The sequence below is a fragment of the Bombus fervidus genome, chromosome 9 (assembly GCF_041682495.2).
Source record: "Bombus fervidus isolate BK054 chromosome 9, iyBomFerv1, whole genome shotgun sequence".
Taxonomy (NCBI): domain Eukaryota; kingdom Metazoa; phylum Arthropoda; class Insecta; order Hymenoptera; family Apidae; genus Bombus; species Bombus fervidus.
Window position 1 is genome coordinate 2,451,136 of NC_091525.1, and position 25,921 is coordinate 2,477,056.

Below are 25,921 nucleotides of genomic sequence, written 5' to 3' on the forward strand. Positions count from 1 at the left end.
TTATTGGAAATTAATCGTTCTACTAGCAAACTCGTTTCCATCAAACGTGTGTACCAATTTCCTTTTAATAGCTACTATTTAATTCGTAAAACGTGAAAAGGTTTGCCCACTCAAAATAATATTAAAATCGAGTCAAAGCAAAGGGACGCGGTATTTATAGTATCGTTTTCATATATCACGATATAAATTATTTTGTGTAATCATTATGAAAAGATATGCTACTAAAGATTCGAAAGAATTTTCTTTTCAGAAAATACAGTAAAGTAATATTCTATTTCTACATTTCTAAACATAGCAACAAGAGAAGCTACGTAACAATATGATAAACCGAGGAAAACTGAATAAGCTAAGATCTATTATGCTTGATTATAGTAGAAAACCTCAGAGTATTCTACAAATAGTTAGCATAAGATCTTTTTCAATGGAGAAAACGCGTCTCCTTTTGAGATGTTTACGAGGATACGTAAGACGATGATGTTCTCACCACGTCTAAAATATAAATGGAAAGGCAACAGGTGGTCAGTGGCCATTGTGGCTGCGGAGAAAAGCTCAGCTTTCGAGGTTCTGGTGATATATTATATTCACGTCATCAATGCAAATGCTGGGCGTGTCTGAGTTTATATAACGACGGTAATATTGTAACCCGTTGATACGCTCGCTGAAATTTCCTCTTCTTGTCACGCGATTTTGCACGGTTTATCCATCTATTTCTTTCCTCTGCTTGGTAATCTTTGTGCTGGTTTCATTTCATCTTCTGCGGTCTCGTGTTTTCTTTCGTAATTCCTTTTCCTTTCGTTTGACAGTTATTTTAAATGTATAGTTTTACTCTTTTTAACAGAGTATAAATATAACTAATCGAGTATACATAATGCAGAAAATATTGTCTGCACGACTATTCTGATCGTCGTTTGAAATTTCCATTACATTTTGTTAATATATTGTTATATCTCAAAAAAGAAAAAAAAATCTAGTCCAATAGAGGAAGAATATGAAAAGGCAACGTTGGCTGTGGTAGTTAAAGCGAACCTAAAAATCATGGGTTCGAATTTCGATGCTCGGATTTCTTCCTGTTACGAGAACGTTTTTCTTCTGTTTTACAAAATAATGTTTCATCGTGTAAAATACGCAATGAAAATTAAAACGAAGCATTCTAAAACCCACTGTCTAGAAGTTAAAACATAAAGTTGATGATAATTTTAAACAATCATATTTTCACTCTTTATTTCGAAGTCGTGAAAATACGGACAATATAATATCAGCTTAAAGTTGTCTGCAATTATATATAACCAAAACTGTACAGAATGCTTTTAAAATGCTTCTAAAATTGTACATGACTCACGTTAAGGCACGTTTATATGTTATATGGACATCGCAATGACACGTGCCTTTGTGTATTAAAAATGCGCAATGATTCGCGTAACTCAACCACACGCGAACTTTAAACACTGAATGGAAAAGGATGATCCAAGAATTGGTTGAATCACTCAATCATACATTATAATCAGAGACGATTTTCCAAGGAGTATCATCGATACTGCCAAATTGTATGAAGAGGATACTGTATTCGCTATAAAGAGCGTTTTGTTTTTATTATTTTTGGCGTTGAACATTTCGGGACGTTGTGAAAGGTACAATATACGTGGATTCGTAATTTGTAAAACTTTTTACGGCTTCTGTTTACCTTCTTTTAAGTCTCTTATACAGGATCGTCAAATACCGCTGACAAAATTAGCTCGTATAAAAATTTATAGCTTTGATGGAGCAATGTAGAGGTAGGCGTTGCCGAAACAAAGTCGATTTGGTTAAAGCGTTAGATTTTTCGGACGAGAAAAATTGAAATATCTTGTACTATCTGTCAGTTCCACTGTTTTTGGTTATATCATTTGGTATACATACATATGTATAATAGTAACTTTTCATTTTGCAGAGGTGTACACTGCTGCTATATAAATTAAATAGCAAAGTAACAACCAGGAGTGTACGTGATACATACTACTTTCCAATTAGCTTTGGATAATATCGAGTGAAAAATGGATGGATCGAATACATTAATGGTTCACCAAGTTCGAATTCGTAGGATACATATATTAAAAGCTTTCAAACGTGGTGACATTATTCATTTGGTAGTGATTTTCATTAGCATTTTACGCCAAGTACCACTTAACTCTTGGTCGCACGTAGCTATGTGGAATGCAATCGGTGTTCCGCGAAGGTTACAGAAGAGAAAGAGCAGAAAAGGAAACGACTGGCTCGCAATTATTAAAAGTTTCGTTTACAGCCAAGTCGAATAGGGCCAAACGCGCGTATAACCGCGGCGTTCCAAGGAAACCAGAATCCGGCCGCAGTTTACAAGGCATAAAAGTTATGCGGGTTTCATGGTTGGATACAACTTTCCACATTACTGTAACTAATATCAAGAGTATCCGGCGAAACTCATACGTGTTATTTCTCTTCCCTTATTCGAGAAATTCTGAAACTCAAGTTAAAATATCTTTAATTTTGACCGCGTTTGGTGAGAAGCAGTAATATCGAGGATCATATTATTATCAACGAACATCGTGTTCTGACGAACGTCTCCAAAAACGTTTTATAAATTTCTTTCGAACTATCGCTAATTATAGTCCACTCGCACATTGTTTTTTGATCGGCTTTAACAGAAAAAAAATCATGGAACGAGATAATTTTGAAATAGCTTGTTTCGTCGGATTATGTCACGGTAACTAGTTTTTTCCTCCTAGGCAATGGCGGAAGGATGCACCGGGACAATCTCAGCGTCGAGGTCATTGGCGATGGGAAAATTCGCAGGGCGAAAATATTCAGGGGCGTTCCTTCGTAATGCTGGGAAAAATATCGACAGGCTAGAGAACGACCGTAAAGAGGAGAGCAGGAAGAGGAGTGGGGAGGATATTTTGTATTCTCTATACAAGCGAAGCCGCTCGAACAACTCGTTATGCGCCGTGAAAAGCATCGACGCGTGTTGTTGAGGAAAATAATTTGTCTCGCGTCGACAGCCTCCAAGCGTGGAAGGCCTTCTCTCTCTCTCTTTTACACACATACACACACACGCGCGCGCGTACAAACGCATTCTCTCTCTCTCTCTCACTCACTCTCTCTGCGTAGCGATGGCTGGCTAAGTCGCGTGGCATATATGACATTTACACAGGGCGCACGTGCACATCGATATACGTATAGAGGCTGACAGACGGGGCGAGGAGAGGGGGAGGGGGCAAGAAGGGTGCCGAGGTCGTATCAGAGCCAGTGAAGCCGAAGCCTCATTATTGGGGGATTACGGTTCATTAATTCCGATCCAACGTTCTGAACTACACGCGAAAAGAAAAAGCCACCCCAAGCGATATCACCAGGAGAACGTTTGAAGCTTCCACTCCTCGTCTCGTTATGTTTGTACACTTTACCGTGTAGGTTGTCTCTTTAAAATCCGTGATACAAAAGCACAGTCTCGTTATAGTGCCGAGTACAAAGTCTTCGTTACACGAGACTCGGCGAGATGAACTTTATACAGTTGAAACAGTTCTCGGCTTTTGTAACGTTAGATCGTCGGAAACGAGTCGAGCATCGATGCTTCTGATTCTTTCAAATCTGCTTTCTCGCTTTGTGTTTAGCGACATTGTAAGCTCGATGAAACTGTTCCTTTATTCACGTTACATTGCATCACGTTTGTTATAGTATTTGTTCAATTTCAGCCAAAGGTATTAAAAATTTGTAATCTAATTAGCTATTAACACGTTCGTCGCCCAGCGTGATTCGGCTAAGTTTCCTGCGGGGCCCAAATCCGACCGCCGGTACGCAGAATGTAAATAGAATGACAAGCAGGAATTCATCGTTTATCCCCTTCGATTCATTGTTTATCGCCTTCGATTCATTGTAAAGAAAAAATTATTTATTTCTGAAATGGAGAAAGCGATAAGCTTTCCAGTTAGAGTATTCCGAGGGGTTTCATGGCAGATATCTCAGATCTTTCATTTAGTCGAGAAGCGTACTTGTGAGACGTACATCAGTGATTTTTTCATCCTCAAAATGTTCAGTAAATAGCGTGAAAATATATTTGAAAGTGAGGAGAGTAACAATGACGGAGTCTGTAACTATCGTTCGAAGTGCCCAACATCACCCCAAATCTGTTTGGAATGTTTTAACGAATACCATGCGATATAGAATAATGTAATATATTATCCAGAATATAGATTAATAAAAAGTATGGTATAGTGTGTTTATAATATTTTTATGTTGTATATCCTATTTATAATATCGTATATTTAATTAACTCGAACAAGAAGAGCGTCACCATCATTTGGTGACGGGGACCCCACGAAAGTACACCTGTCGCATAGATATGTGAGACGTGGCGACGAACGTGTTAAATAACGTCGTATAATTTACAATTATAATACAAACGATAGCGATACACTTTTTATCGTAAAATTAAGAAACTTCAAATTACAGAACATAACGATTCGCGATGCCAAAATAAGTACATATTTTAATGTACAGATAGTGTTCAAATACGCTTTAATGTCCGAGGATGAGAGACGTATCGGAATGAATCTTTTACCCAAATTTGCACGATCAGCAAATTCGATGTAAACCAAAAAATCCCTTAGTCGTTCGAGATTGGTAGAATCTTTGAAAGTAAAGGTACGGCTCAGAGAACCGCGATATTGCAGCGGACCTAGCAACGGAATGAAGCAATTACGTACTGATTGGAGGTTCTCCCGTTAGCTGCACCATCACACTTGCCAATTCGCCAGCTGGTAATTTCAATAGATACAACTAGAACCGCAAGACTGGCCGGAACGCCGATTGCCTCTTGTCCACGTGATTCTCTGTTGGAATCCGAATCGAAGGGATGGATCTAAACTATCCAATTCTCTGGTGCATTTCAAATTACAAGTTTTACGCTTTAGCTTGCCAGAGAAAAATCACCTGACTTAGCACTTTTTCCATTTCGTCTCGTTATATATCGGGATAATACGTGAAAGGATCTAAGATATATCAATGAGAAAAGTAAAGATTACCCGTCTTAACGTTCGTCTCGTACTTGTTAGATTATAAAATTTTTAAGAACGTTGCGCAATATTCTATAACGACGAATACATTTTTTGCCCGTGGAAATTAAGTAGGAAAGATCGTGAAGGGATTTCGTTTCGATTATAAAATGCCAATATCAGTTTCTGCTCGAAACTCGTGGATGATGTTTCGGTAAGAAGGGTTCCCCTTAATTACGAGGGTAGCCTCGTAAATTTGGAGAGCAATCAATTCAAGGAGACGTAAATCCTATCTGCAATAATTTAATCTTTACTCGTTAAATGTACCTATAATAATTTTACTTTTCAGTCACGTTACATCTCACGCAACTTGGTGCAAATCGATTGTCTATTTTTAAACGGAAGCTTAGAGATACCGGTTTAATTCGCTCCAATTCAAATTTAATCACGATAATAGGGATATTAAGGTACGCTCCTTAAGAACGGTTATCCTTTGGGTAGAATCGAGGGGTATCGTATCTTCGCGTTTCTTTCTTTCTTTTCCACCTTGCTTTTCTTACCCACGGGATTTGGTCTCCTGTTCTGACTCCCGATAGAAAAGACTCGCCAAACAAGTAACAGTTGTATAGGAGATAAAAGCAATGCAATTACGAGGCCGCCGAGGGAATTACTCAGGGAATGTCTTTAATTAAATGTTGGAAGCAGTTTCCGAGCCTCCGTTAATGCAGAGACAATTTCCTTCCATCCACATTTCGCTCGTTTCCTCTCGAACAGAAAGGAACATCCGCTAAGGCTCGAGGGCTACTCCCCACCATCTACAACACGTCCATCTACAACATACGCTTCTACTTTTCTCAGTTCTTAAGATCGCGCGTGTCGATGCTTCTACCAAAAGATCTTTCGTCCAATCAAATTCAAATTTTCTTCTTTGTCGTGATGATTTATGAGAAATATATTTTTCATATTTAATTATTAATTTATCATCACTGATTATTGAGAATGCTGTGTAAAGTATAAATCGAGAATTAGAAGTAGATTCGTGAAGTGTTTATCTTCAAAATACGATAGAACGTCATGAAACGAAAGAATGTGAGAGAGAGAGTGTGTTAGTGAGATTGAGCATTGTTCGTAAAAACCGCGGTGTAGCTCGATTATGATAAATGTGATAATAATACATCAGTTATCCATTATCCGGGTAAATCTTTTAGATAAAAGGGTCAAAGAAAATACAGTATTATCTCTCGGACACTATGAATCATTATACAAATACTCGTTCGAAAATCTTATCCGAAACGATTATACAATAAAGTCTTTTTCACTATTTGATAGATTTTTGTATATTTATTACGATCGTTTGTCTAAAATTGAGAAAATGTCAGATTTTTCAAAGTATATACCACGTATTAAGGGTAAATTCGATATTTCAGTGATAAGTAATTTTGCCGACAGAATAGATTGAAAAGTATCGGAAATATGAAGCGTACGCGAGGAACAAGACGTTGTTTAAATTCGTTCCCGCACGCGTTTCAGTATGGAAGAATAGCGGGGCGGGGGGTGGTAGTGGGAGTCTTTTTATTCCGAGCACTTAATTTCCGAGCGGTGGCAGCACGCCCGAGGGTTGGCGAGGAAAATAAAAACGGAGTAACGTTACGTAAAATTCCTACACTGAAAACGACTGTGTTACGTTCTGGCACGTTTTAGCCAGCACCGTAGCAAAACACTTCTCCCGTAGGTTTGCTTTTATTACGAGGCATTTCAGGAGTTTGCAGAACCATGAGTGGGTGAACAGAGAGCATACCGCGGGGAGGGTTCGCGAGCGTGTCGTGAGGCGTGACAAGAAATGTCACACGCTTCAGAAGATATAACTACGCGTGAGGCCAGCGCTTGCTCGCATTCCACCGGTGACACGAACCGCGAGAGACGGACCGCGAACCTCACAGAAATATTGAGCCCCAGGAGAAATATTGCCCGCCGCGTGACGCGTGAACACCCTGTCAATTCGAGTAGAGCAAACCGCATTATACGGCTCGATGAGCTTCCAGAAAAAAAATGATCGGGGAATTTGTGCGACATGGCTAGTAATTTTTCACGGTAATAACCCTGGTTTAATGATCGATCAGTTGATATCCATGCTATGATTTCGAAATTGACTCACCCCCGATACCAACAGAGAACCCCCCAGAGAAATATTGTTCCTCCACAATATAGATGTAAATTCAGCCCTTTTTGACAGGAAAACGATTGATTTTCCAAGCATTGCTTTCAAATTGCTTCTTTTTACATCCATATTATGCAAACTTCTAAATATGTACCTCTTACATATTTGAACGATGCCAGGCTTTCTTTGGCATTTCAACGGTATGTTAAAAGTTTTTAACTTGTACTTGTACCATGTACTTTAGAAAGTTATATTCGGATATATTAGAGGAAAATTTTGCTTCAGAAATAGTTAGCTATATTGAAAAAAAAAAAGTTGAAATTCATAGTTTACGAATCGAATAGTGATCGCATGATAGAGTTAAAAATATAATATCTTTATGCTGACCGATTGATAGAAACTTACAACGCTTTCACCGAGAAAAACGGATTGCGAAAACCGTGAAAATATTGCTCCGTAAAGTTACTGTACGAATCCGTCGTCTATTCGAGCAACGTAAATCATATTACACGGTTACTGAATCCGAAGTGAAAAATGTTTACAGAACTTCAACCGTATAAAGTAGCAGTTTTTTTTTCGTTGGAAGAAAAACTGCAGTATTGACACTGCGAAATATTAACCGCAATAGTCGCGCAAAGTTACTCGATGAAAAGAAATATTATCGCATGATCCGGTACAATAGACTTTACAATTCTTCATATACGAATATATCCAAGAATTTTCTATTTCTTTAAATTAGTATTAAAATCTAAATAATTAAGTTACTTTTTGAGTAAAAATAATAAATTGATCGAAACGTGTTTTATTGTTTTCTACTTTTACCTCATGTAACACTTATTCGTTTCTTTGTGCATGTAGTTTTAAAACATATAAGCAAAAAATCGATGATATCTCTTTCATAGAAGAATAGCATAAAAGCTGTATTACCATGACCTTCAATTTATGTACTACATGCTTTTGATAACACGATATAATCCGAATCCAAAATTATTATTATTACGAAAGATACTATAGTATCGGTACTATGAAAGCCATTTCCTTCTATCTTTGTTTACGTCCAGCCCACAAAATCTCTGACAGGAGTTTTACGTTTAAACATATAATACGAGTGAATTTTCTATATATTATGTCATCGATTCTTCGCCGATAGTAGAAATATCGAACATTTCTGTCAATACGCGTTTTACTGCACCAAGTTTTACTACGAGAGCAGCAATTTCGTTGAAGTAACGATAATAAATTTTGTATACGATACAAAGATACGGAGCCAAAATTGTGTGGAAAGATCTACAGGATCGTGTGCGTAGATCGAGGAACATCAGACATAGTTATATGTATTTAGCTTCAAAAATTAAATTAAAAAATTGAATTACAAGTCACGGAGATAGTTCGAAGAACGGAATAAAGTATAAAATTAGGAGTACAAAATTATCATGTACATTTAATATTGTTGTATCTTCCAATAAAGAAAATTGAAGGCAGGATATTTCGAGGAAGGTACATATTTCTAACCGTACACAAGTAGCGCGTACCCGACTCATGGTTATACCGAGAACATTCTCGTTTAACAAGGACAAAGTTCGAGATTTTCCTCTCCTAAGTTTCCTGTGTCTGCCCTTGGCTCGTTCTCTTTCGATATAGAGAGTCCTTGGAATGTTCCGGCCTGAGATCTCCAATATCTGCGAGGCCCCAACGCTATTCGCGCATCCCTCGGTTTAACAGGCCTTAATCATCATAATAACCTTCCTCTAAGGTCTGAACGTTTTCGTCCTATGACCAGTTAACTTGTATCCTGAAGCATTCCAAGGATATACAGTATCATCGTACTACTTAATCATTCATTCCTTATGCGAGCGATTGTCTGTTGAACGTTTTACTTAAATACCAAATAAGAGAGATATTTTAATTGATCGAATGTGTATAATATTTTAATGTATAGGTTTTCCACTGTTTGTTATATCTCTACGCTTGTGAAAATTCCCTTTACTATCACTATTAACTACTTAGGATAAGGTATAAATTTCTATCTCAATTTGATCATTGTGCGCGTCAGTGTATAAAAGAATCACATCCGTATACGAGTAGACACGTACGTACACGAAATAGAACGGGAAACTGAGGATTACAACGTGTCACGAGAAACTAGATCGAACGCAGTCAAATTGAATTATCCTTACAGCGTTAAGACATCGTTCGCTGTGTATTATGTGAAATATTCCTGTAGAACGATTCCATTAAAATAATTATTTACCGACAGGACGAATCGTTCATTTTATAATGTTTTCTTTGATAAATTGCGTGAATATCGAATCCCAAACTTTTGAGAGACAATATTCGTACTACGTTTCGGTTTAGGAAGGAGAGTATTAAGTAAAGTGACAATCTCTCGCAAGGATTTAGATGACAAAGATAAAAGAAAAATGTGTTCTACAACGGTTTATACGAAAAATGGATGGACGATAAAATTTTAATATAACTTCAATTTAGTAGGTTTAACGAGGGTGCCGCGCCGTTCCGTCGATTATGAGCGTTTCTACGAGGCTAATAAATCTAGAATCGTCCTAATGAAACGGCAAACTGCGTGTCTCGTTCCATCCTACGTTTTGACACTGCCAAGCCACTCGATGGGACGCGATGAAATCTCGTAACGTTGGTATCAAGATTTGCATAATTCGCAGTGATAATTAAGCGATCTGCATATTACGTTCCGCGCCATGTCAGTTTCTCTTTTAAGGGCAAATAGTCCCTGGCACGATCCTAAAGTTCCCCTTCTGTACCCACAATTTCTCCTCGTGTTTCGCTATTAGATTAGAGCGTTGTAACGAGTAATATTCACGTAACAGCCTCGCATCTGTCCCCGCCGCGCCCTTCGGCTACGATGCAATTCGTGATTTCATACGCGAGGCACACGCGTGACACGGAACGCGAATTTCTCGTTGATATTGGAAAATATGGCAGTGTCCTTTTTTTCTTCACCCGCCGTCGGACTGATGGACGGCGAAACAATTGCCGGATACATCGGAAAATATCGGGTGTATATGGACTTTCAACGGTTCTCCTACTTCGTTGCATTCGTTTCTTTGTACGTCCATAGTAACACGAATTGCACCGTGTGTATAGTTCACAGTTATGAAGTTTCTCTACGATTTTATGTGATCGGAAATGTTCTGTTCATGTTTCATTTACATGAGATAGAACTATGAGTCAATGAGGTGAAGAAAGATACGGAAAATAGAGGACATTTATTATTTTTCTTTTTTTTGTAAAATCTCTATATTATATAGCATATCTAACAAATACACGGTTGATATCGCTCTCAATTTTAGTAACGAAATTTTAAAAGTGCAAACTTGGAGTGTCCGTCGACAAGCAATCCATCATACACCGGCTGTTTCCGAGGGTTTTCAGCAAAGTTTTGAGTAAAGAATCATGCGAATAAATCAATATTTTGATTAAAATGTAGCTAATAGTATACACTGTCAAAAATGATTTTTAATCGTAGGACGAAGATACATGCTGCGTCTCTACAGTAGTACGAAATAGAATACCCAGTTCTACCATCAGACAGGTTATTCATCATCTAGTAGTATCTTTCTGATAATCGACATTTCATCATTAATCGTCGAGCCGTTCTATTAAGCGTAATCGTAATGAACGAGTTCAACGCCAAACTTCGACATGTCAATAAATATGAGCAAATAATTGCAGTACGATAATAACGGCGATATTGGAAGAGGAATGTTGTATGGTCAAGTTCGGCAAGCGGCTTTGCGAACTTTCACCAATCAGCAGGTGGAATCCCGAACGAAACTCACTGACAATTCAATTACAACTGGGAATTCCTGGTCCGACCCTAAGCTGAGAAAGTTTGGCGGTTTGATAGAAGCCATAGGAGATTCAGCGACGGAGAAGGAGGTAGCCCACACTTCTCCAAGTGTTATGCAGATTTCAGTTTGGCCAGTCATTAGATTGGAACCACGGTATGTTTGCATGCATGACAGTCATTACGAGGGTTGTCCACCCTATACAATTTACCTGTTCCATAGAACGGCCATCCATGAATCCGTGATACGCACTCGTCATTTCTATTACTTTCAACTCCATTTATCGTCTTATGCGTACTCATTTGCTTTCTAATTTCGTTTATTTATGTTTGTGCAATCTTTTTAGAGTCATTGATGTTTATCTATGTATATTTAGCGTATAATTGTTTAATTTCACATAAACATGATAAAATCTTGGGTACCTTTTTAAAGTTTATAGATATTTTTTTATACATTATTACTTCGCTGTATCCGTTGGGAATCAATACGTACATTGTTTAAGAAAATCACAGCAGCGATATCTCTGCTATTATTTTGTATATAGTTTTTCATTAATTTAAAGAAAACTGTTTCGTTGCTACTCAATAGAACTATGTGTCCATTGATTTCATAAAAATTGCAAAGCGTTTTACACCAATTTCCGATGTGTTTAGAAAAACAATAGCTTCCACTCACCGGCATAGTTTGGCTACCGTGTAAGGTATTGATCGCCGCTAGCGCTTCTTGATGTGATGAAAGTTTCACGAATGCACAGCCTGAAATAGAAAGAGAAATTTCGTTAATATTCGATATGTGCTTGTGCGAAACGAACAATTAAATAATTAATAGTATTGGCGACAAAGATTTTCGATCATCCGAGCGATATTGATTTGTCTATGGTTTGTTTTTACGAATGAAACTTGAAAATGTACGCGCGGTACATTCGACACTGGTAAAAAAAAAAAGAAAACGAAAATCGTTTTATCTGGAAAGAGAATACGCGAAGGGAGGGCGAAAGAAGTTTCGTTTTCACCATTGTCACAGAGTCGAGACCATCTCTAACGATGATGGAACGATTAATCGCCCCTACTCCCTGCTACGCGTGCTTATCGTTTATAGTTAGATGGAGACGCGAAGACAAAGAACTCGAGGGTGCTTTGAAAAATTGACGCGCCAGCGGAGCGCAACGTGCACTTAATAAAAGATGTTTACCACGAACGGAGAAACGCTCCGTTATCCAGGACACCACTCCTGGTTTCGAGCAATAACGGTGCGTATCACAGTGAGCAAACGATCCTGAAAAATTACTTCTATCTACGATCGTTCGCAAAATAATCTAGAATACTTTGTCACACTCGTGGGGAACGATTTTTAAAAAAGTAAATAGTTGGTATACTATTTAATTAGTTTACTTCCATAACAGCTATCATATTTTTTGGTCATGTTATATTATATAGCTAAAATTTTCTCTCATAAAGGAATATATTCGATATTTCAAGCTATTTCGAATTTCAGATTTCGACTCGTATTTCCTAATTAAAAAAATTTTATTTGCCCAAGACAAACTAGGAAGATCGTTTTGATGAATTAATAAAACGATTAGCACGGCCGAGGATATTTTGAAACATCAAGGGTCAGTTTTATCGGATAGATGTATAATAAAATCCTTTGCTATTTAACCGTTTCTACCAAATTCGGTGTGTTTTACGGAATGGGAATTCGGACAAGAACGGCGAAGAATGTCCGAAATCGGAGATAAGAGCGATCCAAAGTGTAGGTAGGTGGATAAGATTTTCTCGCGACTCAACCCCTACCGTTCACCGACATCGCAAGAATTTGTCCGAGCTTGCGAGCTTGTTCTGGCCCATCCCGCTATTCCTTCTTGTGCAAGCGAAATCTCCGACGAGGCTCTCGAAGACGATGCGCTCTTGAGATTTTTCTCCACCGCTTTGAAGCAGACGGGTAGGAAGGTCGCGCGGAAATAAAAGAGTCGAATTTCTCGAAAGTCCGCGTTCCTATACATATAAAGGCTCGCGCATATGTATTTTCTCTATTTCTTTCTTCGTGTACACACGTATACGTGTTCACGTGCGTATGTATGCCGTTAAGAACACGTATATATGTATAATGTACTTATATACACATGTGTCTATGCGACGCATGTGTTTGTACGTGTATTTGTACGTGTATCTATGTTCGACGAAGCGGCTCCTTCTCGCTGGCTCGAAAACTATGTTTGCCCCCTCGAACAACGGCGAACAACAAACACTGGACAAACCGCTCGGCCCTTCGCCGACGACGACGATGTAGACTGGTTTCGTGGATCTCTCTCCCCGTTCCCATTTCGTCTCGAACCCTTCGTCGACCCCTTCGCGACCCTTTCCTAGACCCATCCGTTCCACTGTTCTCTCTTCTCTTTCCCCTCTTCGCCTGTGTGCCACCACAGGCGGGTTCGAACCAATCGATAACGCCTGCGAGACTTTCCACTCATATATTTGATTGCTCGGCAAACATGTCTAAGTTTATTCTGCGGCCCCCCATCCCTATCCCGTTCACTCCCACCGGTCGTCGTCGAAGCGCTAACGCGCGCTGCTTGCGCGAGTGTACCGGTGAACGCTAGACTTTCCGATACGTTGGAAACTCTCCAAGGGGGGATGATGCGAAACCAACTTTTCTTTCTTTTACCTCTTCTTTTTTTTTATTATCCTTACGCTCGGATAATTTGATCGTATTAGAGCAACGTGTTTGAGGTCGTCAATGAAGACGCGGTAATTGAAAACCGAGATGACTCGTCGCATTTCAATTTAGACCGGAGATTATCTTTGACTGCGATTTCATCTTCGCGGTCAATTTTCACTGCTGCCTTATCGCAGTTGATTTCTCAAATTGAAAATCGAGTTTACATGATTATTTATCTCATCTCGGTGTTGATGTCGCTTCTCTCGACGGTATTTCTACGGTAAACGTATCCTTATTTGTTTTACCATAGAACTAGGACCATCGTTAATGCAATGTAAAGATATAATACAATAGTGTGACCGACAAACGGAGTGTTTTTGTTTTTATGCAAACTCAAATGAAAAATACGCTCTTCGAAATGTTGTAAACCTCATGGCACGTACGTTCGAATCGCAAACAGGCAGCGAAATACACAGCAAATCAATGATGTATATTTGTTTCTACAACAGTTGGAAGTGAACAGTGCATGGTCAACATTATCATTCATTCACGATGTACTGAAATTGTAAATAACAATAATTACGCCTGTTCACAAAAAAATGTACGGTTCGAAATGTTAGAAGAGCGTAATCTCATTTTAATAATTGTATCAATTGCTTTTACATTATCCTCCTTACATAATCATATGTACTTTATTGAATTTTTATTTTTATACCGAAGCAAAGGTATTTCGAGAATTGTTCAGAAGAATGCGACAGAAGTTTTAAAGAATGTAAAGCAATTTAATTCCAGACTGACCACAGCATTGCGTACTTTATTCTTATTAGATAAGGTGGTGTTCATCGACATATAAACTCTCATTAAATTTAATTATTACGTTTCATGACACGACATGGAAAGAAATTTCGTTTTCTAGTTTAATTAAGAGTTAAAAATAGAAACAGAGTAGGTAGTTTTACAAGCAATAATCTACAAGCAATAAATATCCCCTCAAAATAGTATCATTTGGATAGGCGTTTGCACGCAGCTCCGAACACGTTCGGTTAGTATAGGGGTTGTCGGCACGCGCCTGAACGTTTTCGGGCGTTTCTGTGTCAATGGGCGGAGTTCTTCTTATTTTGTTAATAGTTTCGGGTCACTAGCTAAATGAGAAAAATAGGCTAGTGACCATGGGAAACGCGCAGCAGGGCGCGAGTATTTGGAATAGATTACACAAGATTTAATGTCAAAGCGTTCGTTTTATTTTGTTTGCCTTGATATATTTAGAGAGATTTCCTGATAACGTGAAATGGCGTAACGATAATATATGCATGGCGGAATGAAATTTCAAAAGTTCGATCAAAGCGATTATCGTTCAACGGTATCGCATATTGATCGGTGAAGTGCATTGTATTTTTGACATTACTAATCCGTTTTAGTATTAGATTATGAACTACTTTTGAGTTTATGTATCTTTAGATCAATCGTTCCTCTATCTATTAAACGGTGAACATTTATCTTTCACATTTGTTCTTTGTTCTAGAAATATCTACTTCTGTAAATAATATGTTTAAATCATTTAATATGTAAAACTGACGAGATTAACTTTCGTATGGTGGAAATCATCGCAAAGAGCACTAGCCCATTGTCCATTGTGCAAAATCGAGACACTTTTTGGTATACGAAAGAGTAGAAAAGAGCAAAACGGGGTTACGTGTAAATCGTTTGAACATATGCTTGATAACTACCGTTTGAGTTACCGGCATGACATGTAGCTTGTGTGCTGACACCGGGAACCGGGACCAAACGAATCAATTTCATTGATGAAGCTACTAAATCCGGCGCGGGTTGAGCGCGAGCACTCGTAATTGGTACAACGATCGGTTTGGTACAAAGTACATAGAGCAGGGATGCGTCGAAGCCAGAAACGAACTAAAAAAAAAAAAAAAAGAGGAAAAAAGAAGGAAAAAGAAAAAAGGAGAAGGATAAAAACAAAAAAGCAAACGCGTAAGTGTACGTTCATACGCTTATTCAAGGTACGAGAGAAATAGTGAGACAAAGAGAGCGTGCAGGACAAGCGAAAGCAGAGGTAGGATAAGGGGCGGGATTAAAAACGCTGACAAAGTTACTAAACACTCGTGTGCTCAGCCCTTTTTATATTCGCGAGATGAAACCAGGGTTCGCGGGGAGAAGACGGGAAAGGGAAGAAGAGTCAGAGAGAAAGGGTGGAAAAAGGGAAAAGGGAAAAAGGAAAAAGGACGAGCATCGAGGCTTGCAGGAGCTCTCCAAAGCCTGCGGAAAGAGAAGCACAAATGCAAATGTAAACGTCGAGGAAAGGAGATACAGAAAGTGTGGATATAGTATATGGCGGCAAACTAGGAATTCGGTATAAGAGATTTGCAGGTTTGCCACAGGGTAGGCAACGGGGATAAGAGAAGAAGGGAGGAGGAAGGGGAAGGAAGGGAGAAGCAAGACATGTAAATCCAACGAGAGATGAACAAAAAAATATAAAAATGAATACTGTGACCTTTACAATGGAGAATGGACGAAGATGGACAAGGTTCGAGAAGTCGTCTCTTCAATTTTTTTATGAAACTAAAACCTCCTTTGTGTGCCGTTCTCGTGAAGCGTAACACTTTCTGGCATAAAGAGTACTTTGAAAAGGAGCTTGAAATATTGTTTGCCTGCTGTGAAAGCACTGTTCTATCGTGAAAAAGTATTCTTATATTCTGAAATGAGTTCCTGCTAGTACAAACGAATGTTCGAAATAAAATACATATGTAATACACCTTTGATCACGATACACATTTGATTAAAAATAAATGTAAGGACATGCTCTTTGTTAGAACAATATTGTAGAATTTTATGTACAATATTTCCATTTCCATTTTAGACGCAAAGCTATCGTTCTTCTACCTATTATAATGATACTGATAAACTCAAAATTTTCGAGTTGCACAGTTTTATAGGACCTTTAGAATTTTCTACTCTCTGTTTATGACAAATTCGAAAGTGCTTTGAAAGTAACGACAACAACGTATTTACACTGTAAAATCAGTTAACGACTTTAATATTTTATTAACATATTTAAAACTGCAATTAATGGAAAATATGTTATTAGAATGTTATTTTATCGAAGACATACCTACTTCGACATCGTAACGTCGATTTTGTGTTTCGTTCGATACAAGAATTTGCTGTGTATTTGCAGAGAAATAAAATAAGACACCGGTGTAGAATGCAAGAAAACGTACAATACAAGCCGAGAGATGGTAAGTATAACGTGGAGACACGAAATGCCATTGTAATACGGACACGGGCGAATCCCGAAGGGATGCAGAGAGAGGGAGAGAGTGAGAGAGAGAGGGGGGGGGAGAGAGAGAGAACGGAAAAGAAGACGGAAGAAAACAAAAAGGTAGACACGTACGAGAACGAAAGGGACGTGACAACACCCGGAAAACGGCGTTGCCACGTTGTTATTACGAGAAGATAAATTTCCTACCGGAACGTCTCTCTTTCTGCATTCCGAAAATATCGCGATGTTTCTCATTTTCGGTGGCACTCAGGCAAATCACATTCTACTTACGTAACCGCTGGACATTTCTTCCGCCGCGTCTACTTTACGTCTACTTTATGACACATAGAATCGTAAAATATAACAATATTTTAACGAAAATATCAAGACCGAAGAGTTACAAAGAGGTTAAATCGTCTATTCTATTACGAATTTTGATCTTACATCTGACAATCAAACAGTTAACATCTACTTAAATTCACGATATTGAATACTCGGAATTCCATTGATACCAAAACCCTGTAACATTTGCAACGAGAGACGAAAGTAGAAAAAAATTTATTGGGAAAATCTGGAAGTGCTTCTTCCGCGATATTAAACATCCAAAGTGTGTCACGTCGAAAGAGAAAGATAAGGAACTGGCAAGGAAAGTATGCTGAAGCATCCCTTTACGGTCGTTTTGTAATTGACGGGAGCCTATGCCCGTTGGGAGTGGCCTTTCCAGCAGATTCATCTAGATTACAGTGCAAAACTACTCTCCGCTTGGCGTATTTACCCGGCATTAAATTACACAGACGGTCGCGCGCGCCGACGAGGGTTGAGCGTCGTTCGGCGCTTTACCGGTTTACTTTCATCACATCCAATATTGATCACGTCCAACGTATACGCTTTATTTATGCAACGCAGCGTATTGTTGTAGCGGCAACTACGGAAATCGTGTCCCGGTTTGATCAGCGGCATCACATTTACTTTGGATTTTGTCGAAGCCTTCTCTTGTTATCTTTCTGGCTACCTCTGGCATTCATCTCTGACCAAGGTTTAACGCGTTCTTCGATGGATCAATTGTTATCGTGTTGCAAAGAAGGTCGGTCTCTGCTGAGTCCGTACCTAGAAATAGCGATTTAATCAAACAGCCGGTCTTTCATAAAATCCTGGTGGAAGTGGAACTATTGGAACTAGTAAATAATCGTTGGCCATTCTCTTTTTTCACAAAGCTGTTACATGCTATTCCTATTACCATTACGTTTCGGAATATGTAAATGACGTGCGCCCGGCAGAATTGAAATCAAAATATTCATCGCGCGTAATATCGATTTGGCCGGATTCGCTTTCTAAGAATTCGAATACGTTCCCTGGAAAAGGTAGCATTCCGCTACAGCTTCGACTACGGAAATCGGGAACCGCTTTGATCCGACTGTCGCGTTTACTGTGAATTTCGTCGAGGCTTTTTGTCGCACCTGTTCAACCCTTTTTTCCCTTTTGCTGTAGCTGCAACAGATGTTTCTTGAATTTTTTAAGGCTGTGTAAAAGGAATACGAGTAAACGCATACGTACACATAAAAATCTGTAAATATTTGTTACAAATTTTTCTCGGCACGTGCGACGACTCTGTAAAAATAATCCCGAAGTTCTTTATATATATTCCAAACGAATTTTTACTTTTCGTGAAAACAGAATTTCATATTCATTCAACTATACAACTGTGTATTTCATTCTTCAAAATCGTATCCGATTTTTACAATAATATCTCGAAATATATTTTATGTGCGCTAAAATTTCCACGGTCTTTACGGACTCGCCAACTGTTCCATTAGATTTCTAGTTATAGAGTGAATGCACAATTTTCGAAATACCACGAGTTCGTTACGGTATGTTGCGCAATTCGCTCTCGAGTAATTCCGGTAATACCAGTAATCATCCTGTCATCGAGTTAAGCTCTGACAAGCTCTCGATGTCTTTCCGTTCGCGGTTCAGATCTAAAATGGCGGTTGTTGGAACATAGGGTAAGGTTTCCGACTTCCCATGGGGAATCTCTGTTTTTCTTGTTCGAACGCGGCAAATACAGCCCATGCTTTCTCACCCTTATCGAATTCTCCCTACTTTTTTCTACTTCTTTGCGGCTATTCCGTCGTAAGGCTTCTTTCGTTGCTAGTTATTTTTCGTAACAATTATCATGACTTCGATTATACCTATATATCTATCTATATATATATATATATATATATATATATATATATATATATATATATATATATATATATATATATATATATATTATATACATAATATAATGTATATAATATATATATATAATTTATATAATTTCATATTTTAGCAATTACTTAAATTAACGTCGTGCAAACGCAGGTATTAACACATCGAATTGCTTAGTGCAATCACGAAAGAATCTACGAAAGATTAATTAATAAAACCGGGGTTCGGTTCCCAGTCGATTTACATAGTAATATCCGGCGCCTTTGCGTACAGACGGTCGATCCTAATTTGAACGAAGTTCAAAGTGAAAATTTCCCGTCGCTTCTGCACGATTGCACTGATTTTCTGTGTGAGCAAAGTAGGATCTGCACGCGCAAATGGGCGTGCAGAAATGACCAAAGAGAACAATAAGTCGGGAGCTTTAGAAAAGAGAAAGCAGCATATTGTCCTTTGGAGGTCATAAAGGAAGTCGCGGTGAAGGCACAGGGAGTCCTGGCATATCGTGGCATGGGGGAGGATCTAGTGGAAGGAAGGAGAGGAGGGGTGGACGTTTCGAGGAGTAAAAAGAGTCGAAAGGAAAGGGGGATGCAGTGGAGCAAAGGAGAGTCTCCGGGCTAATTAAATAACTAGCAAAGTCACCTAGCAACTTGGCACCTCGACCCCGAGTCCATCCCCTTTTCCAAGTCCCGCGGTCTTTCTTACTGCTGGCTTCTACGCTTCCGTCTGTCTTTCTCTCAACCCTGCTTTCGACCCTGCTTCTGTCGGCCTCGCTTCGTGGTGCGAATGCACCCTCGTCGCCCACGACGTCACCTAGTTATTTAATTAAACTTCGCGGAAGCAGCTCGCGGCTGCTTGATACCGAAGCACGTAGCTCGTCACCTTTCATTTTCCTCGCCTCCTGCCATTTCTTATTTTCGTTCTTTCTTTGCGAATCATTTGCGGAACGTGGACGTCGTGCGTCGACGGGAACAGCCTGCCATAATTGTTAAAACGCCGACACGACGGTTAGGAATCTCGGAACTTACTTTCACGAAAGCTTTGTACCCTCTTTTCCATTAGACTTTTCTCGCGAAAAGTATACACTCCTCCATTCGCAAATTACGTAATTTTCTATTAACTCCGAGCAATTTAATAGCCATTCCCTACTCCAGTCTTCCCATAAATCGTTCGAACTCTACTAATCAGAATGAATATTTGTAAACGCAGCTTTGTAGATTTTTCTACGTCAACAGAGTAAAAAGAAAAAAAAGGTCGAATGCGTAATATACAGATTAAAGTTACAATGGAATCATGCATGTTGTATTTTTGCATTTAAGAGCTTTGCGACTCTTTTGATCGTTATCCGATCGGGCTTATAGCTTTGAAATACTTTTTTTATGGATCAGAATTGTTCCAATGTGTGAGAACCGGAAGGATTTACGTAAAAATTTTGAATTATTTACACCCAATGAAGAACAAAGTCATTTTATACAATTTTATCAAATATCTACGTTGTTGATTAAAAATAAAAATATTATTCCGTAAAAATTTAATGTGTAACGATATAAATAAAATCAAAATTTTTCCAAGAAACATAATTGAGCGATTCTTTCCGATTATTTAACGACTGAATTTGTAACAAATAAAAGAAAAAAAAAAAAGGAAGGGAGAAAGCTGGAACGCGATTCGCTGTTCCTTCTACGGAGAATTATCGTTTCCCTTCGACTTTCACTAATTTCGACGGAAGCGTAGCAAGGGCTGTAACTGGACGAGACGCCATGAAGGGGTCCCAAGAGAAGTCTCACCGTGAACCGTTAATTTACTGCCACAAAAGTAAACCGCGTGGGATCTTGGAAGAACTTGTTTTCGTCCCCTTTTATTCCAATCTGCTTCCCATCACGACCATATTGCTTCAACGCTGACACAAATATGAAAATACTTTCTCTCGTAATGGATGGAACAAATTTCTAGACTGACTGAAAAAATAAATTAGCGGCTATTTATAGCATAAATATTTATTACATTTATCGGTATCTACAGTTTTTCACCATTTAAATATAAAATTTACGATAATTATTACTGTAATTATTTGATAATTTTATAGCACGGTAGTCTTTTGAGATTCTTGAAACGTTGCATATTCGATGGAGACTGAGTATGAAGAAATAGAAGCGAAATCCGGTGAAGGATTATGATCGGTTATTGTGGCACGTTCTCCGGTTTGATGTAAATTTGTTTAGAGTAGCCCGAGGGCTATCGCGATGCGCTGTCCTGACCAGCAGGAGTTTAATTTTGAGAAACGCAAACATCCCGTAATTAAGCAGACCCGGAGAACAGGACCGACGGGTATGCCTGTGGAGACCCAGTGAAAAACCACTCATAATTGCCAACCGAATCAATATTTAAGCTCCCTTTATAGTGCTGAATGGTCAGTAAGGACTGATGGGTTCTCGTTCACTGCGCGTACGCACTATGAAAGCACTTCTACTTCAGCTGGAATCGAGAATTTCTCGATAGAAGAACTTTGTTGAAACATAATTCATCGATGAGAGAAGAAACACAAAAACTCTGCATAAACCATTGGCAAATATTTAGACGGTATTTTACTTCTGATATTGTATTACGTTATTGTAACTAGAACCGCAAACATCATAGACAAGACAAACGGTGAAATATTTTAACGGAAGATAGGGGAGTTGGCAGTTTAATAAGATTCTAATAAACTTCAAGTTTTAATCGATCGAAGTAAAAACCATGACTCATGCCAAGAGTCGACAGGATACCTAATCTTTAATCACGTCTTCGATAGAGTTTCTTAATCCGAACGGGACGAGATCGTGACTGAGAATATCGTGAACTAAAAAGAAGAAGCTCGACTTCAGATAGCGCGAGAACTTCGAAATCACTGCCCGACTAACTTTGTAACCCTGTAGCCAAGAGATCAAGGCTTTATTCGAGAACCAATTAAAAAATTGCATTCTCCTTTTTCCATTGTACCAATACGTGCTCGTGTTTATTTGCACTGAGAATCGTTTATGATTCTACAAAAATATTAAATTTGCCTTTGTAAACTTTTATTCGTACAGATATTAGTTCTAGCTAGATTACACATCCTTCGGAAGTTTGAAAAATATCCGGACGCTCGTGTTTACAACGCGAGCCAATATTCGTTTCAACTACGGCTTTTGCAATGACGGCTTGTGTGAACAAATCTTTTATTATACCACAAGGTCGGCGGAAAAAGAAAAAATTTTCCTATTTATTTTTTCAGCGAAGCACGAACTACGCCGGCATATACAATCATGCATCTTCGTCAAAGAGACTGTCTTATCAAAGAGTGGCGGTTGAAACAAACCAAACTGCTATAGTTTTCAACTCAAACGATATCGTCAACTTTATCCAATCTAATCCAACTGATGCACAGCCTCTTGTTTGTCGCGTACTTCTATTGACTCTCGATCGCCAGGGGCATCTCGACGAATCTATAAGCGACATGTACTACACGCTGCTATCGACACTTGACCCGCGGCGGTATGAGCCTATGAATCGAACATAGCAAGACTAGACGATGTCCCCTGCCTCTTTGTATACTGTTTCCTTCGGGTCGCATTCAAACGCATCGCGAAATGTCATCTGGCCGGGATTTCCTATTTCATAAATAACATTTTGGTTTTTATCTCTCCTATAACTCAACGACGGCACGCCTGTATACGTGTAAATGAAAAATAGTAATAAACTGAGAGGAACGTGACACAGAGATCAAATGTTTATAGAAAGGGCAGCTTAGGGTGGGAATCTTTTGCGCAAAACGGTATATCCTATGCGTAAAAATGAGAAAAAATACGTCGATATACGTGGACTCATATAGTTTATTAAAAAGTCGTAACAAAAGTGAGAAATAACATCGAACTGGCTTTTCATTTGATATAACGATTAAAGAAACGTTAGTATTTATGAATGTACGAATCTGTGAAACTACGATGAAATAGAAAAATTTGTCTGAGATAAAATTAGAAAATTGCTTCGCTATTACGATACAGCGAACAATGCTTAATCTAACCTTATAAAACGAGTCGGATTTAACTGATTCCGTGTTTAACTAAATTGATTCGAGGAATAGCGAATAGGAAGTTACGCGAGTTTAATCTAAAAGTGAACTGCAATCCGTAATAGCATCCTACGCGTTGCAACCGACCGTGCAGTTTCAGGGCGGTTTGTACCTTAGGTGTGAAACCGCCGTTGTTGTTTACGCATGTTTACGAATGCATAGTGTTTGCGAGCATTGTGTGCAAAGCCGCGTGTGCAGTGCGTGTAGCGGGCGCATTGAATGGGACCTGGCGTGCGTGTCGTTAAAGGGTGGGTGGTGACGAAGAGAGAGGAGGAGAGAATGAGAGAGGGTAGAGAAGGGACGAGGGGGAGAGGAGGACAGAAGAGGGCGCCTGCATGTGCAGAAGAGGGTGTTAGCACACTTGGCGAGCTGCCATTTAGGGTTAGCTCCAAAGAGAGGAGGGTCGAACACCCTCGCATTTTACAGTCGCGCCCTTACAAACGGATGTGGAAAAGACGGTGGCTTTCTTTCCCTTCGACCGACTCATTCCTTCTGTAAATACATTAAAAGAGAACCACCGTCCGTCCCCTATTAAAGTCTATTTTTTAAATGTTGACATTTGTTAATCCGTTTCTCCCGAATAGCGCTTTCGTTTTCCTAGGTCGATAGAAAAATGATCGAATCACGAAAAATATACAACTTCGAATTCTTTTAACAGTTTTATCGCGAATTTGATTTACCAATTTGATTTGTTGCTACTATAGACATTTAAAACGAATTAGTTGCGTAGGAAATAATGGTTTGAGTGCAAATCGACATTCAGATAACTTTCGATATTCGTTCAATCGACTGGAAGATATCGCTGGATATTGATCGAACGTCGAACGTGCTTTTCGTTATTCGTATGATTTTAAATAAACACCTAGTTTTATATAGGATAACAATAGATATCCATGTAAAATATTGAAATTCTTCTTATTATTTTTGAAACGAAGATTTGGCTCATTCAGGAAACTGAGTCGCAATATTGTGTGGAATAATGAAGCGGTATCCGGTACACATTTTAGGTATGATTCACGTTTTCTCGGCACCCCATTCGTGCTTACGTGGCACAGAATTCTCGCTAATACAAGTTACCCCAACGTAGCGATAGTGTGGCAAGCTGCTACGTTCGAAGCTCATTCACTACATCGATTTTCCTTTCGGTGATCCTTCGTCCCCATAGTGTCCTCGCCCTATAGTTTCATCAGCAGGGAACGTGCCATTGCCCCCGAAAAATGGCGTTCCTTCGTATATCAGGGTAGAAAGCGGATCGAACAGAATTTCTACAAGCTGCGAAGCCACGGTAGCGAGCCCTACAGTGGCGTGCGCATTTCTTTTCTCGAAGATAAGCTTTTCCCATACCGAAATTTAATAATAATAAATCTACTTCTCCTTTGTTTATCTAATTGTAACACGCCAACTATTTTACAGACATTTTATACATAATCTGTTTTGTAATCTATAAGCATAGCGTGTTCTTTTAATTTTCATTAGAAATACAGATTATCAAAAATAAGGATCAAATGTCTAGATACTTTTAAACAGTAGCTTACGTTATTTCCTTTCGCGTAATTTATTTCGCGATACGTATACGCTGATAAAGGTTATTTCGACTGGATGTTAACGACAGACTTCAAGAGCCAGTGGTTAACGTTGGTCATGCCTCTGCTCAGTATCCCATGCGATAGGATAGTCTATGCAAAAAACGTGATCAATTCGAGGAGTGGTGAGTAGCGGTACGATTCGAATATAGAGAGGACACGAAGCTGTCATAAAATTCTCCATCGCTCGGGCTCCATCGACGGAGTGTAAATCGTGTAGCGAGACGTACGGGGAAGCACAAGCTGTAAAATCACAGGACAAAAGTAGAGGAACGAAGTAAGAGAAAGGCTGAGCGTGATAATATTGGAAGGAAACGGTGCGCGAAGGAGGATAGAAATTTTCACAAGGACGGAGACGAGGTTCTCGTTAAAATTCGTCGAGGCGGTCGTCGCGTCCTGGTCGGAACGTAAAAGAAAATAAAGGAGCGCTTAGTATTAATGTCGCGATTCGTGTCCGTGTCACGTAGTGGCCCATCTCACCCGCCTTTTGCCATTCCTAGGTAGAGTGTTTCGTTTATAATGCCAAGTAACTATGATCGCGATCGGCCGAAAGCGAATAATTTCAATAAAGTATAAATCTGTTAACACGGAACTGTCCAAGTGGAGAGACGAAGCGCGAGCGTTGGTTAATAGGAGAATATGACATTCGCCTGCTGTTTCGTTCGTTGTTATTCGTATATCTCCAATTAATAGGACTTATGATGTCAAGGACAAGATAATTTTCAACAAAAAAACGAGAAACGAAGCGACTGGTTTTCGAACAGATATATGAATAAGTATCACGGAGGGCACATGTATGTACCTGTCGATTTAATATTCACGTTTGAAATCGTGAATCCCGTGTATATCAATGGTATTCCGATTTAATCTTTACTCAGAAGGTCCGTTTATTGCTTTGCATTTCGACGTTAATATCCTATACGACCTACGTTTTACCAGCCAAATATCCATTAAACGGATTACCGGTTCAAGTCCAATATTTGGATAAAATCGTCGACCCTCCAGCAGGATTAATAGACGGTAGCGTACGTATGAAATAAAATATTTGGATGTTTTAACGATATTTCGCTTTCCTCCTGTTGACATGGAGAAAACGTGGAATATTTTATTTCGCGATATTAAC

The 25,921-nt window shown here is 38.9% G+C and overlaps 1 protein-coding gene across 17 annotated transcripts in view; it reads right to left on the reverse strand.

The window, feature by feature from the left end:
* The window catches only part of Bru3 (CUGBP Elav-like family member bruno 3), a 570,666-nt gene that overhangs the window by 26,977 nt on the left and 517,768 nt on the right, over positions 1 to 25,921 (reverse strand). For all 17 annotated transcript variants that reach the window (XM_072010382.1, XM_072010371.1, XM_072010376.1 and 14 more), the window contains one exon: positions 11,658 to 11,737. In XM_072010382.1, coding sequence (XP_071866483.1) covers positions 11,658 to 11,737 — 80 coding nt within the window. The remainder of the gene's footprint in view (positions 1 to 11,657; positions 11,738 to 25,921) is intronic.